The sequence below is a fragment of the Anopheles coluzzii genome, chromosome 2 (assembly GCF_943734685.1).
Source record: "Anopheles coluzzii chromosome 2, AcolN3, whole genome shotgun sequence".
In the NCBI taxonomy this organism is placed as follows: domain Eukaryota; kingdom Metazoa; phylum Arthropoda; class Insecta; order Diptera; family Culicidae; genus Anopheles; species Anopheles coluzzii.
In genome coordinates, this window is record NC_064670.1 from 72,367,986 (window position 1) to 72,386,222 (window position 18,237).

The window sequence follows — 18,237 nt, forward strand, 5'->3', positions numbered from 1 at the left end:
GTGCAGTGCTGAACTCGGTATGTTAAACCAAAGGGACAGCTGTCAGTGTGCGGGCAACAGACACAATCGAATTTTTGCATAGGATTATCAAAGATGGTTGTCAGAGAGGTCGTCTCTGAATTTGTAATCACTGCACCCAGTTCGTACCCCTATTAAAGCACCGAAAATACAGCTTTAACTCGCGATAATTATGTAGGTACAGACAGTGTTGCGCGGAGAAAGTTGCAGGCCTGTTACGTGCATTCCAAGCGGCTTGATAATGTCGACCCGTTCGCAGCTAACGAAGGATCTAAATGGTAAATAATGTTTGCAAAGAAAATGTTTACACCCAACCCACCGTTAGCCAAAATGTTGGTCGTAAAAGACTAGCAATTACCGAGCGCGGCGTGCGAGCTGCTTCCAATCACTCGCTTGTGATCCGATCAATGGTTGAAGAAAGTCTGAAATTCTTGGGGTTCATCTTAATGAATGAAGATTCAATAGCACAGACAATGACGGCGTACCATTGTTGGAGTACGATACAAAGCCACAACCCACCTAACCAGGAAGCAGATTGAGTCACACTGCTGTTTAAAAAAACTATGCAGGCAACCAGGCCCCTTTTTGTTATGATACATTCTTTGCATATCAGCAGTGTTGTTGAGGAGTTACGCCAGCACATCGCAGCACACCTCAAGTCTCTGCTATTGGTGATAATGATATCACATCGATTCGCTGATAAGCGAAACTTAGATATGAAGCGCTTTGATGTGTCCCAATCCTTTCTGGACCCCAGTATAACTTTGAAACACGTTTGGTCAAGATGCTTTCGAAACGCAGTAGTGAAGTATCGACTTCACAAATAGTTGAAAATGCTGGGAAATATTTGGCAAAAGTTTTGCAGTTGATCCATTTGAGTGCCAATAAAAATATTACAGGTGATGTTAGAAGCCTCCCATCACCCAACGAGTGAAGTACAGGCTGAAGTGCAGACTAAGCTGAAACATTTTCTGTTTTTTCTTCTCTTTTATTGTAACTTCCAGAGAGTGTGAAGACACTTCTCGGCCGCCACACCAAAATCCTTGTAAAGTACATGGTTAAACTTGAGGTAAAGAGCGATAAAACGGAAAACAGAGTTTTGGTAAGTAATTGTATTAGAAAAATGATGATGCTCATATTGCCTTTAGCGACGCGACCTTCGATACGGACTCACTTCTATCCAACTAAACCGACATGTTTCTTTAGGTTTTCACGCCCGTGCGAGTGTATCTTCTAACAGCCAAAGTACCGACAAGGGTAGGTGTTGCAACAAATGCTTATTTCACGCTTTATCATTCACTGCGATACGGGTGGATACGATAAGAGTTGCTAACTAACTTAACTAACTGGATCGAATGTATATTGCTTACCACCTTGCAGATAGACTGCCACTTTCACTACCTAGATATACAATCGATCGAAAGTCGGAAGCCAACGCATTTTACAATAACTACCAATGACAAAAGCTATTCCTTTTCAACGATTGGCGATGCCGGAAGTTTTACATCGGTCCGTATTTGTATTCCATTATGATCTGTTCATCTTTGTAAGTTCAATTTTTGTGTTGCTTCTTTTGCAGAATGCTGACGTGATTTTAACAGATTTATCATCTGCAATTAAGCAGATATTTCCCACGGTGCCGCTGCGCTACATAATTCGAAAGGTAAGCCATTTGTCTGCTTAGTAGGATCTATTAAATGTTCAAGTCATTTTTCTCTGCAGATTGATGTGAATCCCATCGAGCGTACTTCGATTTTTTCGGACGAATTGCGCCCATCCGATCCACGCAATGTGGGGCCGTGCGGTGGTTTTAGCATGCAATACGCTTGCATGTGCGATCTGCATGCGGTGCAATATCGGGAGGAGGTAGCATGGGACATCGATACCATATACCTTTCGCACGATGCACGAGTACTCAATTTGCGCGACTTTGATCATTTGGAGCAGAAAGATCTGATGGCGATTGTGGCCGCGCTAGAGTACAACACCTTTTTTCGTGGATTGAAGGCGTCTCATACACGATTGTCTACGGAAACACTTGAGCGGGTGTTGCAAGTGTTGCGGCGATCACTGTGGCTTGAAGAACTTCATCTAGAATCGTTGGGACTAAAGTAAGTTTACCAGTGTAGAGGAAATAATGGAATCATTTTAAACACGCTCGATGTATTGCTATTCACTCTTAAAGGTCTGACTTTATACATAAGCTAGCTGTTGCTGTGATATCAAATTCTGCGCCTGCATTACGATCGATTGACTTAAGCCATAATGTGATTGAGGACAAAGGTACAAATCGATTCGAAGAAAGCTGCAGTAACGTGAAAATAATATGTTTCAATTGTTGCTTTTCCAGGCGCTACACATCTGGCTGGACCAATAGCAAAAATGTCGAAAGGGTTTTCGAAGCTGGCACTTGCACATTGCGGTCTTACGGCCAAAGGTGTGAATCAGTTGGCTCATTCGCTTTCGTTGAATCAGAATATTTCGAATTCATTGACTTATCTGGACCTCAGTGGTAACATTCTGAAAGATGACGGAAATGTAATGTATTGTTACATGTCATGCCTACCACAAACTGGCAGTATGGCTGTCGAAAACTTATTGAATGTTTTGTGTGTTTTTGCAGAATCTTTACAACTTTTTGGCACAACCTAATGTTATAGAACATTTGGATATTTCCCGCACGGATACTACATTGGAAAGTGTAAGCATATGCACATCGAATTGGCATTCACGCGAGATGGAACATTCGTTCATTTCAAGATACTTATCAATCGTAGGTTTTTGGAGCTCTCTTACGTGGCTGCGCGACCCATCTTCTACACTTGAATGTTTCGCACAACAATTTTGGTACGAAGAAAGGCAAAGAAATACCACCTTCGTTTAAGCAGTTTTTCACGAGCAGTCTAAGTCTGAAGCATCTTAACATTGCCAGCTGTAAACTGCCATTGGAGGCCCTTAAACATCTGCTGCTTGGATTGGCTTGTAATGAATCGACGGCCGGTTTGTATCTAGATCTAAGCGGAAATTCACTTGGATCACAGGGAGCTCATGTGCTGGAGTCGTGCATTCACGGTGTACGAGTACTAGCATGTCTTGATATCAGCGACAACAACATGGACTACGAGCTGGCCAATGTTCTTACCGCTATTGGCAAGAATCCATCGATCCGATCTTTATATATGAGCAAATGCTTCACAGGCATGAAGCTGAAGCACATTGGCACTGTGATGGATTCGTTGGTAAATCTAATTCAAAAGGAAGACTTTCAATTGCAAGAACTAGTACTTGCCGAAAATCGACTAAAGACCGACCTGCACAACTTCATCAATGCCCTCGGCAGCAACCAACATTTGCAGATGCTGGACATCACGGGAAATCTGATGGGTGACATAGGTGCACGGTTGCTTGCAAAAGCGCTGCAGATCAATAACAAGCTGAAGACCATCGCACTAGATCGAAACAACTTTACGCTGCAAGGTTATGCGGACATAGTTTATGCTTTAGAGAACAATTTCTCAGTGCGCAATATGCCATTCCCGTTGCACGATATTGCACCTTGCCTAAAGCAGCATCCGGAACGTACCGATGTGTTGATGAAAAAAATGCAAGAGCTGTTGTTCCGCAATGGAAATGGATTCAAGCGCACACACGGACAAGGTTTTCGGTAAATTTATGATTGTTTTATGTATTTTTATCAATGTGAATGGTATTCACTGTCTGTGTTTGTATTTTGCAGGCTGCAACATGGATTTTTACTATCGTCCACTCATCAAGTGTTAGATAAGCTAGTTGCTGAAACCCAAGAAACGATGTCATCCCGCCAGAGCTCTCTTGATGGTAGCCTATCGCGTTTATTGGAAGACGCTGAAAACTGCAAACAATTGCTACCGAAGTTGCAAGAATCGGTACGATGTGACCCTCATCCGATTGAGGTGCGCCTCGGAAAAATGAAAACAGAGCTCCATCACTCGATCAAAAGCTACCTCGAGGTAACAAAACAAACATGAAAAAAGACGAATCATTAAAACAAACATGAAATTGATTGAATATGTCAATTTATCACTTTCTAGGAAACGATGGAAACCATGCTACGTACTGGAATCGAGCAGTGTCCAAAAACGTTAGGCTCTCAGGTAGTTCTGACCGAGTTGCGTAAAGGTTGCGAGGAACGACTAACAATTTCTGAAGAGTTTCTACAAAGTTGTCTCGTAAACAGCGCCGGAGGAGAGGTTATGAACCGTATTAGGTACAGTCTCATAATGTGTGCTGTCCATCATTACCCATGGACCGTCAAGTATTACGCTGGTGTGTTTTAATGTTTCTTTTTCCTTTCTCACTATAGCGAAGTGGAGCAATCATTGGCAAGTCTAATTTCTGATCGAGCCACAGATGAGGTATTGGAAGCACTAACACGTTATCGTAAAGGTCTGGGAATTGCCGAGGGGCCACTCAGTTACACAGACGATTTGCATTCTTTAGATGGGAGCAAACATAATTCTAGTCAGGTAGTTGAGTTCACATCCTCTTGAGTCACGAACGCTAAAACCCTTAGTCTAATCGCGCTTACTTTTTATTGTAGAGCACTGAGCCGATCGCAAACTTTGAACTGAGAGGTTTAGATTTACCCAAACTGGGCCTGGATTCACCGACGGTAAGTTGAGCAGATATCTGTTTTATGTACATCGTTACAAAATGTACCTCATTGTTTCATCATATTTTACCAATATTCAAATTCATTCCACGTTTTCATCGATTACCTTCATCCCATTTTTACCACATCGCACACATTCAACAGAAATTGGAATACCTAAACCTAGTGAGTATTATAGAATAGTGTTCACATACATACACTTACACACACTCTACCTTTGTGCATGCCTCCTTCATGGACCTACAGAATATTGGCTGAACAGTTATAATTTGCCCTGTAGTCCCAATGTCCAAAATCTATTAATTTAGCTTAATCGTTGATAGCAATGAAATGTATGCTTTAGCTGTACGCTACAATTATTGTTATGTCGACTAATGTAAACAATTACTTATTTACCAGGCTACACCCCAATTGCAACACAAACGTCGTTCTATCGCAAGGAAAGTAAGACCACAATCGGTAGTAGGTCTAGGGATCGAAAATCTAAGTCTTGCTAACATTCCCGATGTCACGGAGACATCGATGGCGAGTGTGTCGCGTAGTAGCAGCAATAATAGTGGATCCAAAAAGTACGAATCGTCCAATGCCAAGGAAGACGAATGTTGCGATTCTATTACGGAGCTTCCAAGTCAATCCCTTACCCTGCAACACTTGGTTAAAGGTATGAAGCTGGATGAGCTAAGCAGAATTGTATGAAACTTATTATTTTTCTTTTACATTCATAGGTCGCCCAAAACGAGCAAAAACAAGAGCACCTAAAAAACCTGTCATAACGGATACTGTAACGGCTGGTGGGACTGTAGTGAACGAGGGAATTGAATCATTCTTCCGACCAGGTTCGGCTACACCCTCGACTCTAACACCACTGGTTTCTCCCACCTCCGAGGAGTGCAGTTCGTTAAGTTTCGTCGATAGTCCTACGTTGAGCCGCGATGACGGAGGCAGATTCAGCAATGTCACTTCCGGCGAAACAACGCCAATATTGGAAGAACGCAAACCTCTTAAACTGGATCGCTCTTCACCACTGCTGAAAGGAGTGAATTGGACCTCCCGTTCACGCTCGTCAGACAACTTGGAAAAGGTATCACCATCTGTTAACCGCAAGTCACCATTGGTAAAAGCGGCAACGGAGGTAGTAGAAACGCCGGTGCGCGAGTCTCGACCGGTCGATAATGGTGCTGCTACTCCTATAACGGGAAGTAAGTCGCCTAGTAACGAATCAGTACGCAATCATCATGTGGAATCAGCTCATGGTGCGTCGAGGCTTGGAAATGGCACAGGCCAAAAAACACCGATTATTACACCGAAGCCCCGTCCGTGGTCGGTACTAGGGCATGAATCGAAAAATGAATTCAACGAACCATCTGTCGACAGCATCGACACGGATGGGGATCTCGTGCTGATCTCCGGACAAACACCTGGAGGATCGATTGTCGGCATTACGCCCGGAGCTATAAGTTCCGCTGGTGTTACTGGTGGAAGTATACTGGGTATTACTCCAGGTAAATACAATTAACTGTTTGCCTGATGTTAATAGTTGTATAGTTTAATGTACTCTACATTTCATTTATTAGGTGCTGTTATAGAAAAGAAATCCGTGAGGGACATGGCGGCAGGACTAAACAAACTTGGAGGTAATGCATGTCTTGCTAATGTCCCATTGTGAATTGCATGTTAGAATTTAGTTTGATTGGTTTATTTTCTGTTTTTGTTTGTATTTTACACCTTTTTTTTACATACGATTCTGTTCCCTGTGGTTTGTACGCCTTGATGGATGGTTTTCAACGTTTGCGCACTTTTTGTGTTGTTTTGTTTGTGTTTTCTTGATTTCGGATGGTCACCCGATTTGGCATGCGTTATGTTGCCGCATCTTGCATCAAGCAGTAGAGCTCGAGCGGAATTCGCTGATGAGGAGTTCGATTTCCTCGCACTCGGCATCGGCAGTGATGCGTACCTCACCATCCTCGATACTGGGGCGCAGTAGTCAAAAAAATAATAGCATGACAAGTGCCAGTAGTAGTAGCAGTAGCAGTCCAACTAGCAGCGTAAAAAATGGTGATTCTACTACTTCCGACGGAGCACCGACTATCAGTTCGGGTGCTAATATCGAGGAAACCGGTGCTATCAGTGTGCCTCAAAAGGACGAAAAGCACGTAAAACGTATAGTGGCTGGGAAGAAAATTACTGCTTTGTTTGAGGTTGGTTTTGATTTGTTAAAATTTAGTTACTCGCCATTTTTACCATCATTATTTCACGATCATTTTTCATAGAAATCAGTAATGTTAAGCACGATCATAGTTTCTGCACGTAGTTTTGCTGGTGTTAATGATTAATAACCCAAGGCAGATGTCTCAGTCCATTTGCTTCTTATACCTGCCTGCAATTTGACGGCATTGATTTGGACACTTTTCCTATCTTTTTTTTCATCCAGGAGACGCTAGTTGAAGGTCTGCAAAAATCATCACGAAAAACCATGTACAGAGAGTCCACCGTGTATAAGGACGAAGATACGGTGGATGTGTAGGCATGTCGTGGAGGGATGCAGGAGGGTTTTAAAATGGGAAAAAATCAACATTAGTTTTACCAACACCCACTTTAAGGCATTATTCGTAAATACGTGCGGCAAAACACAGCAAAGCATCACACAGAGCTGCGGTATAATGAACTGTGAGGCGAGACAGTATTGATGCAAAGGATATTTGGATACGGCAGGGTACATCAGATCAGATGGTTTCTTTTATCCATATATGTGGTTTACGTTCGTTTTCGTTGATCTATTTTTTTTATCGATCTTTTAAATAACTGTAACGCGCCTGCACAACGACTCAATGCAATGTACACCAAGAAAAGTATTATTTTTACTCAAACAAGATTGACTGCGCAATTCAAAAGTAGCTATTCGTTTTCATGTGTCGATTTACACTGCTATCGTGAGTGAGGTTCAGTGGGTTTTATTTTAGTGTATTGTAACTTTCTAGCTGTACTATCGCAACACCATATGGTAGCTCATGAAAAGACTGTTATTATTGTCCTCCAAATTTGGTAAAGGAATGGTGCGTTATTAGGATCTATCGGATATTAATGTGAAAGCATGTTTGTCTACTTCTTTGCCACTTGAAGGCGTGTTTTTTTGAAACAAGGAATGTTAAAAGTCTGAAGGTAGGGTTTAGGATAGCGACGTTCATTCCAATGGCTATTGCAGAATACATAATGACACAGTGTGTGCAGTGTGGTCTGGTAAACAGTCAAAAACAGAAACATTATTCGTTTCGATACGGCAAGACACTCAATGCAAATGGAGAGGTAACAGTGGTCGATTCAAATGTCTATGTCCTTCCGCAAGTTCGTACGATTAATTGGTGTATATTATGACAAAGGAAAGCAAAGGAACTGTGCCAAAATAAGGTAAAGTAAAATAGAGAAGAAAATCATTACAAACAACATAATAGAAGGGTAACCAATGTCTAAAGACATCGCTAATCGTATATAGTTTATCATGGCATCGAGTATAACACGAATAAAAACCCCAAGGATAAAGCATGGTAGAATAGATCACACACTAGATCAATTACACGTATTTGAACATAATATTTCGGGACCGTTTCATGATAAAGTTTGATAATTTCATTGACAGTGAAGATCCAGCACAAATATACGCTATCTATGGTTATGGTCCAAGTTTTGTATGCGTACCACATGGAAAAAATATATACCCATAGCGAAGACTAAGCCTACCGTACATTCGGAGGAGCATCGTTGCAATATAATGTCCCAGAATAATGGACGTGCAAGATTTGGTGCAAGAGAACGCATCCGTTTGTAATCGATTCCAGCGAGACTCTTAGAAGCACACGTTAATATGAATTGTATGTATTTTCAGTAGCTTAGACTCTTGTGGGTCGTTTCGAATAAATAGCAGAAGTGAAAAGAGCTCCCATACACTCCAGGAGCAATTGTAGTGTTGGTGGATTGAGAATTGTTTGATGACTGGGCGTATATTAATTCTACCGAACCATATATCTGCTGTAAGGACTGAATATCGGATAACAGTCATTTCCTGCCTTACGTGGATTTGGAGATGCGCGTTTTACTAAATTTGGCAGTGAAGCGAATTTAACTCGTGGACATTTGGTAAGTTGATTGGTGTTCTCATTCAAAGATTTTAACTAAACTTATATTCAAACCACGCTGATATTTTCGGAGCGCTTTCACAGCGTTACTGAAGAATAGAAAAAGTGTGACTAAAATGAGTCGATAAACGAACATTCATAAATGGTATAGAACGTCACGCCATAGAATCGGGATACTTTCAGCTCATCACATTACTTTTTAACATTTTACTATTTTTTAAAAAATCATGGTTTGCTCTTAGTCGAGGTGTACCAATATTGATGTTATTAAAATTTATCTCGGGATGTGCGCGGACGCACTTCCCGGCTACCAAAAATTGCGCATACGAGTTATCCACATGAGGGATAATCGCAGGGGTCAACCCAACCCAGAGTGCAATGGAAGAGCCTCGCCCTGGGGGAACCGCCTTGCTGATCACGGTAACCCCTATGCCAGGTAAGTATGCTTTCTTCACCGCTTTCTGGCCCTCCGGATCACTCGCCGACATGCTGCGCTAGCGATTGCTTACCGCACACACATGCGAAGGGATGCTAGCCGCCTCTTTGCCCTTATGCTCTCGCCGAGATCAACGGCTCCTCTCACCGGGCATACCTACAGCGAAGATACTCTTCTCATCGCAAATCACCACCATCACCATTGAAAGGACCAGAGCGAGATAGCGCATTTCTTTTCTCAGTACGCAGCGTTCATTTGTGTAGAGGGTGAATAGCCTCTTCGTGGAAATGCATGTGTTATGTTCCTCGTAGCCAGGGTTACATTTCTACCGAGAATAATCATGAATAGATGACGATATTTAGTCAATGCATATGTTGCCAATCGATTGGCTTTCGAGGGATGACACCGATTTAGAAGTGTACAGCAAATGAAAACCATGCCTCATTTCTCTCAGCGAATTATATGTTCTCTCTTGTGTATTTGTAAACAACTCACTTTGACATTACACTGCACAAGTCTCACTGTTTTGGTGCCGACAAATCAACACAGCTTCTAAAAAGCCGGCTAATTGCATCTACATTAACAATTTATTAAAACGTTTAAATATGTCTAAATTTTGCTCACTTTTTGCCAAACCGTTTCCAATCATTGGAATGATCCACGTGGGTGCTCTGCCAGGTAGGAAGTGAATAAAGTAAGCTTGATGGCTAAATATTTTCAACATATTTTGTGCGCCCAGGAACTCCCCTTTACAAAGGACATATGAATAAACTTATTAGTGAAGCGCAAGCCGAAGCGAACATTTATCGGAAATGCGGAGTGGTAAGCTTTTAACCTAAATTTTTATTTGATAGTGTTAGCGAAACTAACCTACCGCCTTTCAGGATGGTGTGCTGGTTGAAAACATGCACGACATTCCTTACATTCGACCGAGGGATGGCCTCGGTCCGGAAATTACATCTGCGATGACCAGAGTAACGTTGGCGGTGCGAGAAACAATACCGGACATACCATGCGGAGTGCAAATTCTAGCCGGCTGCAATCGTGAGGCTCTGGCCGTAGCCAAAGTATGCCAGTTGCAGTTCATCCGTGCAGAAGGATTCGTATTTGGTCACATGGCTGACGAAGGGTTTACGGATGCATGTGCCGGATCTTTGCTACGCTATCGAAAGCAAATCGATGCCGAGGATGTCCTTGTCTTAACCGATATAAAAAAGAAGCACAGGTACGAAGGTTCCTTTGTAACGCTGTCTGAAGGATGTTGAAACCGGTATAATTTTGTATTTTAGTTCGCACGCCATTACAAGCGATGTCTCAATAACGGAAACGGCAGGTGCGGCTGAATTTTTCCTTTCAGATGGCTTGATAGTGACAGGAAGTTCCACTGGTGCAAGTGCTGAACAGGGTGATTTGCAAGCCCTACGCGGTAAAACGAATCTACCGATAATCATCGGATCTGGACTGACGCTTGCGAATTTTCCTAGCTATTGGACACTAGCTCACGGTGCAATCGTTGGATCCCACTTCAAAGAGAACGGACATTGGAGTGCTGCGCTTTGTCAGAGACGAGTCCAAACTTTCATGGAAGGTGTAGAAACACTACGGTGTCAACATTCAAGCTAACGGCTAGCAATGGGATTGTTTATTCATATAGCAAAATCAAACTTTATTTTTTCTGCAACAATAAATGACCTTTGGGCTTCAGCTTTGCGGCTAGCAGCTTTTGTTTGGTTTCTTCGGCCTCGGCCATATTTCTTTGATGTCGTTCTACGGCAAAATCCATTTCTTTGGAAAGTGTCACTATATGCTTAGCAATTTCGCGCTGCTGAATAATCCGCTTCCTTTGATTGGCCTGAGAAATAAAAAAAGGAATAGAGAATGGTCATTGTGCTTTCCTAGAATTAAATCCAGACATCGACTTACTCCGAAAGGTGTAACACGTCCATCCATGTAAGTGTAATCGGGCAGATGAGTGAGCAAGCTAGATTTGTTCGGATTCCGCACGCACTTCTTCGTTTCGCCGTTTAGCACGGCTGAGCCCCGAGCAGATTGTACTGCTGTGGAATAAAGTTTAGCTATCAAAAGTGTAATTAACATGAGTGGTAAGCATTTACCTTTGTGTAAATATCGCATAGACATAGGTAGATTCTTAAGCAGAAGCATTTTGCCGGACACCGAAGCAGAGGACTGCACACTTTTCGTTTTATTTTGATTATCCAACACACGGTATTTTGACAGCCAGATGATGACACACAGTGGTAGTTACTCTTGGCCAGATTCTGATTTCATTTTCTTGAATGATTTACGTTCTTGCAAAACATTTTGGTCTTAAAATTAAAATTGGGTTGCGTCCATAACTGATCTCATTTTTTCATAATCAAGCGTGGTTATCGCCATCCAAAACAGCTGAACATAATTTCTTGGATAAACAAAAAAAAAATTATTTAACATGAACCCGCAGGGCAAAATCCAGTTTTCACAAGCTCCAAGCGCCAATGCTCTGAATCGGTGCAATTTTCCCTCGCTGGCGAGCATTTTTGAAAGTCGTTGTGAGGGTTTTTGAGGTTTCAAGATGGCCACCAAAAAGCTCACGCTGGTGTGCGATTGTGTTGGTGGACAAAATTAAATTACCAAAAAAATTATAAATTCCTGGAAACGAGTGCGTGCCAATCTGAAACGATTCGGCCCCGTGGGTGCAGCAGGTGCGCTAGGTTGGAGTCGCAATCAACGAGTTCGTGATTGACCCGAATGATTGAAACAAGAAATCATAAGCGACGTTGCTTCATTTGTGCAGCAGGTCGGGTCGGCTTTTGAGGCTTCTTTGGTCTGATCTGATTCAAACTGGATTGCTTATGCTTTCTTGCATCTAATGGACATTTGCAGTATTCGGGTTTACCCGCACATCACTGGATCAAACAACTCATCCTTCGGACCATATTAGACGGTATACTCGAACATGATATGTGGAGAAGCGCCATGAACCATACGGAAAACCGCTGACGGGAAACCGAACATACCGACCCCAAGCGCCACAGATTAAGCTTAAACGACTGGAAAATTGAATATCCATAGAAAAAAAAATGAAAGCTCCACAGTTTCATTGGTTTGATCAATAGATGGCGTATTACAACTCATCATTATATTGCTATCCTTTTCTTGCAATGTGTTTCGGCAAGTTTCATCTTATCATGACCTATATAGCCTTCTAACTTTCTGAGCAAAAATCTAAATTAATGGTCGTGTGATCAGATACGTGGGTATCAACACCAACGACCATTTCTTAAATCTCACTTGCTTCAGTACTGGTGGTATCCGTTGGAGTTTAGTATTTAAACAATCGTATCGCCGTTCTAGTTCTAGCGATGCATAACTTCAATGCGAAACCATACAACAGTACAGAGGAAATGAGAAAGCTCTCCTCCAAACGATGAAGCTCAACTGGTTGGGGTATCCCACCAACAGAGAGCGCCACCAGCTTTTTTGCTATTTTTAGAATGCATGAGTCGTTTGCCGTCTTCTAAACGAAGTCTTTCTATATTCCGTTTAGGTAGAGAGCTTGGGTCATTTAGAACCCGTTTAGTGGTCGTTTAGTGGATTTGTGGCACTTGGGATTGTAGTGACCGGAGGAGGAAATACGGTTTTTCGGATCTCATTAATACGCCACGCACTCACAGTATATGTGTTCCAGCTGACAGTTCTAACTCAACTGACGATTTATTTTCTTCAATTATATTCCTTGTCCTTCTCTCGCTGTTGATACAACTATCCATTTATCTCTTTTTTTCTCTTTTTCTCTCTCTCTCACTCTCTTCCTCCTATACCTTATAATCCCTACAGGGATATGAACAAAGGTGGAGAGGGGCACAAAATCTTACCTCGAAACGAGCACTGTAGGCACGTAAAGGAAGGGTAGAGAAAATGAGCGAGATGCAGCAATATTCGAACGTCAAAAACCCTCGCCACGTTGTACGGGATGTGTGTTGTCACTGCATTTCTGTCATTTTATAATTGATAAAATTTCGCAGGCTAATAATAACAATAAAAAAGCAAATCGTACCGTGGCTTGCGGATTTTACCGATTTGAAAGCGATACCAAAGTCGTGGAAAAGAGTTCAATTAATCAGTAACAATGGTAGCTAAAAGCCCCAATCCCGAGAAAATGGCGAAAAGCAAACAGTCCCACATCGCATCAGTGTGGAATCGTGCTATAAAACCCAACTCAGAATGGACAGAAAAGGTATGGTACACATGCTCTAGTGTAGAAGCCCCTGCTAAGTTACATCCCTTCGGCATTGATTTTATGAATCAAGACCGAAATAGATTAATCTGGCTTCTACATCTTTACAACACCTCATCTTGCTTGCTCTAAATCCCGAGAGTATTGTATGATGTGACATGTTATTCCTCAATATTGTATCATTAGCCATCTCCCTTGCAACATTAGATTATATCGATAATTTATCTCTTACAAAGTTATAATACTAATCTGGTTCATTTACAGGACGATTTTCTGGATGTCGTGTACTGGGCCCGGCAAGTGCTCAGCATTCTCATCGGCATAGTAATGGGTCTCATTCCGTTGAAAGGCTTCATCGCACTTGCTTTGTAAGGAGAGAACGATTTGTGTTGACGTCGTAAAAGTAACATAGCTGATATTTTCTTGCAGGTTTGCTCTACTGAATTGTGGAGCCGTCTATCTGTACAGCACTAGCTTCCAAAATATTGACGAGGATGCGTATGGCGGCATGTGGGAAGTTGTAAAAGAAGGCTTCATGACATCTTTCGCGTGCTTTTTGGTCACGTGGATTATCTTTTACACCGGCATCCATTTCGATAGCGTAGTCATAGAAAAGAGTATATAGAGATAAAGCAAAAAAAGAAGAAAAGAAAAGATTTAACTATAAAGGAATGGTAAACTGAAGCGAAAAATAATACACCCGTTGTTGATTAATTTATTATACTGTTACAATTCCCTACTACATACACACTCATGAAACTAAATCCGGCAACATGAAGCATCCTCAATTATACATATCTGGTTCGCAAGACCATCTCATCCGGAATCTATTTGGGGCATATTATTTTCATTGTAGTGGATAAGAAAATACATTTGCCACGTTTTTGATAGTTGTATGTTAAATATCAAAACAAATAAATGTTTTGCTTTTCTCTTGATTTGATCAATAATTTTCATTATTTCTTCTTGTGGTTTATGTACAAATTAATTCCGTGTTTTTATGTTATATGGTAGACAACTTAGAAGAATCGTGACAAAAATTAATCAAACTAATTTTGTTTTCTAACAATCAAACATAGATGCTACATTTCAGTTCTGCTCATACAACATCTAAGCTATACATAATCATCTTTAGAAATAAAACAATCCTTGTAAAAAGCTGGGGCGCAGGTTCTTGAATTTTTTGAATCCGGCCCTTTACTTCAATCAAACACTATTTTTCCCAAAAAACGCCACGAAAAAAATTCTATATGAAGGAAATGTTTTTCAGTGTTTCTCTCATTTGGTTTGAAGAGAAAATTATCACCTTTGATTGAGTTGGTTTTAATGACATTAGATTTCAAATACAGGCCGATATTTAATAGAACTACTATTTTCCGAAACCGTTTAATGCGCAATGAATTGAATGTACAAATCACAAGATTCCCATTCAAAAATGGACGGGGCGTACTGAGAAAAGAAATGCGCTATCTCGCTCTGGTCCTTTCAATGGTGATGGTGGTGATTTGCGATGAGAAGAGAATCTCGCTGTAAGTATGCCCGGTGAGACAAGCTGTTGATCTCGGCGAGAGCATAAGGGCAAAGAGGCGGCTAGCATCCCTTCGCATGTGTGTGCGGTAAGCAATCGCTAGCGCAGCATGTCGGCGAGTGATCCGGAGGGCCAGAAAGCGGTGAAGAAAGCATACTTACCTGGCATAGGGGTTACCGTGATCAGCAAGGCGGTTCCCCCAGGGCGAGGCTCTTCCATTGCACTCTGGGTTGGGTTGACCCCTGCGATTATCCCTCATGTGGATAACTCGTATGCGCAATTTTTGGTAGCCGGGAAGTGCGTCCGCGCACATCCCGAGTTAAACTTATATTACAATGACTTCTTTGAAGTGATGATACTAGCAAAGGACAGCTATATGTTTTAGTTCTCCTTTATTTCAGAATTCGTACATTTGATACAGAAGAAATATTAATAGATCCTTGATGAATAAGAATAAAACTGAGAAAGAAATGATTACGAAACCATTAGAAACAAATGAGCTCTACTCGAAAATTCCTAGACTGCTTGGTTCAAGCATCGTTGAATTGCTTATGTTAACATGAACCTTTTGCTAGAAAGCTGGAATTTATCAGACAGAAAGTGCTATAATTAAAACACTGGAATTACAATTGTATTTAACACCAGATACGTTTTAATAAATACGCAAACGGAGATTATATCAACTGAATTCATTAACTTTATAGTGTGCTTTCTGTATTTTTGGTTTTGTTTATTATTTTATTTAGATTTAGTTTTTTCTTTCTTTGGTACAACAACCGTTTTCGGTCAAGGCCTGCCTATTCTACTATTAGGTTTAGCTTTCAGTGACTTACTGATTACACATAGTAGGATAATCAGTCCTACATATGGAGGTATGGTCCATTTGGGGCTTGAACCCATGACGGATATGTAGTCAAATCACATAGTCAAAGATTTTACCACCAGACCGGTCTTATTTAGTTCTTTTTTTAATTTAGATGACTTCTATAAAACAGTTAATGCATCCCAAAAAGCTAGCTCATTTGATTTAGTTTTAAATGTAGTTCAATTATTAATTATTGATTATTATTGTTCGCGCCCTGTCGGATTCTTAGATCCAATTTCCATCTCCGTGTACCGCGCACCCGCAACAACCATAGCCATGGACACCCCATTATACGTATGTCCCTCGAGTTCAATGAAGTGTTAGATTTGTTCGATTTTAGTATGTCTACTTCTACGTTCAAGGAGAAATTGCGTCTACGTCACATTTAATGTTAGCTAGAGGTCTATTTATATGTTATAAATGATCATTGTCATATATATCTTAATTTAATTATAAGGTTGCCGATTAGACACGATGGTCCGTCGGTTGTGTATGAAAATAAATAAATAAATAAATAATTTATTATTATTATTATTAATTATTTTGCAATGTAAACTCTACAACGTGCTTTTTGTAAGGATCTGATTATCTGATCATCATTAACTGATTGTTGCTTGCATTATTCGAGTCTATGATATATATTTATTTTCCTTGATGTCTCGATCCATACACATCCATACTAGAAACAACAGGCATGGCAATTTTGTTATCACAACAAATTATAGCACATGATGTCCGCACCAAAACGACAAAAGAAGTGTGTCATCAATAATGCATAACTTTTAAAGTATCTCTGTTTCATTCTGCAGAAATGGTGCTTATAAACGAAAAATTGTACTGATTTACCGTTTGAAAATGGCTTTACTGCACATAATGCATCTACAGATGGGTGTTACAGATTGACATTTCTTTTGTAGCAACTGGTACTAACTCTAGAGAGTTCCTTTTGACAAAGCTTTGTTAATCATCATGCTCGCCAGTGTAAATTGCGATGGGTGATCCGTATCGCATGATTCCATTGCATCACGACATCTGTTACATTCCCTTTCTTCTATTCGAGCTCAATCGAATTAATAAAATTTGCGAAACGACGACCTAGAACTTTCGTAATACATCGTGGCGAATGAATGAGTGGGGAACTGCATTCTCCTGTTCTTATTTTTATGTTACCTCACAAAACCCTTGGGTGGCGGGCTGCATACGGGACTGTATATATTATCTTTAACTATTATTGCTATGCTATTTCAAGCAGCATTCGGTTAATACTAGCAAATTCATACTCATCATTATTGCACTTTGTCGAATGCAGAACTCATATTTTGTGACAATTGACCCGTTACATCCCAAAGGGTTAACGGATGCAGCGGCTAGAATTGGCAGCAACAAGCTTTGAAAGGTTTCAAAACGAAATCCAAAAATTGAAGCAAAAAAATGACCATCGTACGATGTTGACGACTCCTACCTCCCGGGTGATGCGCTTTCTTCATTACTCCGCTATTCTGTTCCACCTTTCACTATGGTTTCAGCTATGGTGCGTTCAATTATACTGTTTCTTTTTATGCCTTTTCCCTTATTGTATGATACTTTTCGAGTTCATCGGAAGAGAGTGTGTGCTTATTAAATCAGATAGTCTGGCTTTCGGACATTCTCACGATTTCTAGAACACCGTATATCGACACATCAAGTAAACGATAATTTTTGAATGAGATGAACGATATCAGTTAATTTTTAAACTGTACTTTTATCTGTATCCTTCACACTAAGAGAAACCATAAACCATAATGCATACAAATTCGCAATATAAAACAAATACAATAAAAAAAATCTTCCAAGGATTTACAGAGCATTTAAAATAATAGTATTACATAATCATATATTACAAATTACATAACATGTTTAAAACGCTTCAAAACATAGATTTTAACATAAGATTTGAGCAAACCAACAAATTCGAACATAACAAATCATCGCAAGTTAAAACGAACTAGAAAATATTTTTTTCTTCAAATATCATACAATGATCTTCCATTTTTTTCCGAAACATATATGTTGTTGGATCAATTGTGTCTAGAGCACTACAAGGGAGAAAATTTGTAATACACGTACTGTATGGCTAAAAGGAAATTTTCATTATCATCCTTCTGTAGCCTTTAAACAGAAGGATTCAACACAGACAAACTATTCTTCATTTTTCTTCATTTGGCACAACAACCGTTGTCAGTCAAGGCCTGTCTGTACCATCTAGTGGACTTGGCTTTCAGTGACGTATTGATTTACCCATAGCAAGATATCCAAGTCCTACGTATGGGAGCACGGTCCATTCGGAGCTTGAACCCATGACGGGCATGTTGATAATTCGTACCAGTTGACGA

The 18,237-nt window shown here is 40.6% G+C and overlaps 4 protein-coding genes and 2 non-coding genes across 12 annotated transcripts; 4 read left to right on the forward strand and 2 right to left on the reverse strand.

The window, feature by feature from the left end:
* Positions 1-65: 65 nt before the first annotated feature.
* Positions 66-8,601, forward strand: LOC120953745 (F-actin-uncapping protein LRRC16A). Of its 5 annotated transcripts, none has more exons than XM_040373966.2 (20): positions 66-296; positions 1,023-1,120; positions 1,225-1,275; positions 1,399-1,527; positions 1,598-1,681; positions 1,741-2,129; positions 2,204-2,301; positions 2,369-2,556; positions 2,642-2,719; positions 2,796-3,682; positions 3,755-4,007; positions 4,089-4,264; positions 4,361-4,523; positions 4,598-4,669; positions 4,814-4,834; positions 5,069-5,330; positions 5,395-6,171; positions 6,244-6,303; positions 6,554-6,867; positions 7,101-8,601. In XM_040373966.2, exons 1-20 carry the CDS (start codon positions 260-262, stop codon positions 7,191-7,193), a joined length of 4,230 nt encoding a protein of 1,409 aa, XP_040229900.1. In that variant the 5' UTR covers positions 66-259; the 3' UTR covers positions 7,194-8,601. The 5 variants fall into 5 exon arrangements, with proteins under 5 accessions (XP_040229900.1, XP_040229901.1, XP_040229902.2 ...); XM_040373964.2 differs by lacking the exon at positions 66-296 and adding an exon at positions 773-917; XM_040373967.2 differs by lacking the exon at positions 4,814-4,834.
* A 476-nt stretch (positions 8,602-9,077) lies between these two features.
* On the forward strand, positions 9,078-10,951 carry LOC120953749 (uncharacterized protein F13E9.13, mitochondrial). Of its 2 annotated transcripts, XM_040373975.2 has the most exons (5): positions 9,078-9,913; positions 9,975-10,057; positions 10,120-10,460; positions 10,525-10,661; positions 10,720-10,832. In XM_040373975.2, the coding sequence occupies exons 1-5, from the start codon at positions 9,841-9,843 to the stop codon at positions 10,731-10,733; spliced, it is 648 nt and encodes a 215-aa protein (XP_040229909.1). In that variant the 5' UTR covers positions 9,078-9,840; the 3' UTR covers positions 10,734-10,832. The 2 variants fall into 2 exon arrangements, with proteins under 2 accessions (XP_040229909.1, XP_040229908.2); XM_040373974.2 differs by having other exon boundaries at positions 10,525-10,951.
* On the reverse strand, positions 9,079-9,243 carry LOC120954293 (U1 spliceosomal RNA). Its single transcript, XR_005751667.1, has one exon. It is a non-coding gene; the product is annotated as a U1 spliceosomal RNA (small nuclear RNA).
* On the reverse strand, positions 10,843-11,479 carry LOC120953750 (39S ribosomal protein L52, mitochondrial). 2 transcript variants are annotated; one of them, XM_040373976.2, is made up of 3 exons: positions 11,350-11,479; positions 11,159-11,292; positions 10,843-11,087 (listed from the first exon to the last, which is right to left on the reverse strand). In XM_040373976.2, the coding sequence occupies exons 1-3, from the start codon at positions 11,396-11,398 to the stop codon at positions 10,902-10,904; spliced, it is 369 nt and encodes a 122-aa protein (XP_040229910.2). In that variant the 5' UTR covers positions 11,399-11,479; the 3' UTR covers positions 10,843-10,901. The 2 variants fall into 2 exon arrangements, with proteins under 2 accessions (XP_040229910.2, XP_040229911.2); XM_040373977.2 differs by having other exon boundaries at positions 11,159-11,289; positions 11,350-11,473.
* Positions 11,480-13,236: 1,757 nt separating this feature from the next.
* LOC120952152 (respirasome Complex Assembly Factor 1) lies at positions 13,237-15,324 on the forward strand. The gene is made up of 3 exons (XM_040371318.2): positions 13,237-13,472; positions 13,737-13,840; positions 13,902-15,324. Exons 1-3 carry the CDS (start codon positions 13,365-13,367, stop codon positions 14,095-14,097), a joined length of 408 nt encoding a protein of 135 aa, XP_040227252.2. The 5' UTR covers positions 13,237-13,364; the 3' UTR covers positions 14,098-15,324.
* On the forward strand, positions 15,154-15,318 carry LOC120954294 (U1 spliceosomal RNA). The gene has a single exon (XR_005751668.1). It is a non-coding gene; the product is annotated as a U1 spliceosomal RNA (small nuclear RNA).
* Positions 15,325-18,237: the final 2,913 nt, after the last annotated feature.

What these genes read in the sequence shown, in the direction of transcription:
- LOC120953745 (XM_040373964.2), top strand. Translation starts at nt 803, where the DNA reads ATGCTTTCGAAACGCAGTAGTGAAGTATCGACTTCACAAATAGTTGAA. An exon ending in ATGCCGGAAGTTTTACATCG is followed by an intron (nt 1,528 to 1,597) that starts GTCCGTATTTGT and finishes CTTCTTTTGCAG; the next exon opens with AATGCTGACGTGATTTTAAC. An exon ending in ACACACGGACAAGGTTTTCG is followed by an intron (nt 3,683 to 3,754) that starts GTAAATTTATGA and finishes TGTATTTTGCAG; the next exon opens with GCTGCAACATGGATTTTTAC.
- LOC120953749 (XM_040373974.2), top strand. Translation starts at nt 9,841, where the DNA reads ATGTCTAAATTTTGCTCACTTTTTGCCAAACCGTTTCCAATCATTGGA. An exon ending in TTTATCGGAAATGCGGAGTG is followed by an intron (nt 10,058 to 10,119) that starts GTAAGCTTTTAA and finishes ACCGCCTTTCAG; the next exon opens with GATGGTGTGCTGGTTGAAAA. An exon ending in GATATAAAAAAGAAGCACAG is followed by an intron (nt 10,461 to 10,524) that starts GTACGAAGGTTC and finishes TTTGTATTTTAG; the next exon opens with TTCGCACGCCATTACAAGCG.
- LOC120953750 (XM_040373976.2), bottom strand. Translation starts at nt 11,398, where the DNA reads ATGCTTCTGCTTAAGAATCTACCTATGTCTATGCGATATTTACACAAA. An exon ending in TATGCGATATTTACACAAAG is followed by an intron (nt 11,293 to 11,349) that starts GTAAATGCTTAC and finishes TTTATTCCACAG; the next exon opens with CAGTACAATCTGCTCGGGGC. An exon ending in GACGTGTTACACCTTTCGGA is followed by an intron (nt 11,088 to 11,158) that starts GTAAGTCGATGT and finishes TTTATTTCTCAG; the next exon opens with GCCAATCAAAGGAAGCGGAT.
- LOC120952152 (XM_040371318.2), top strand. Translation starts at nt 13,365, where the DNA reads ATGGTAGCTAAAAGCCCCAATCCCGAGAAAATGGCGAAAAGCAAACAG. An exon ending in ACTCAGAATGGACAGAAAAG is followed by an intron (nt 13,473 to 13,736) that starts GTATGGTACACA and finishes GTTCATTTACAG; the next exon opens with GACGATTTTCTGGATGTCGT. An exon ending in GGCTTCATCGCACTTGCTTT is followed by an intron (nt 13,841 to 13,901) that starts GTAAGGAGAGAA and finishes ATTTTCTTGCAG; the next exon opens with GTTTGCTCTACTGAATTGTG.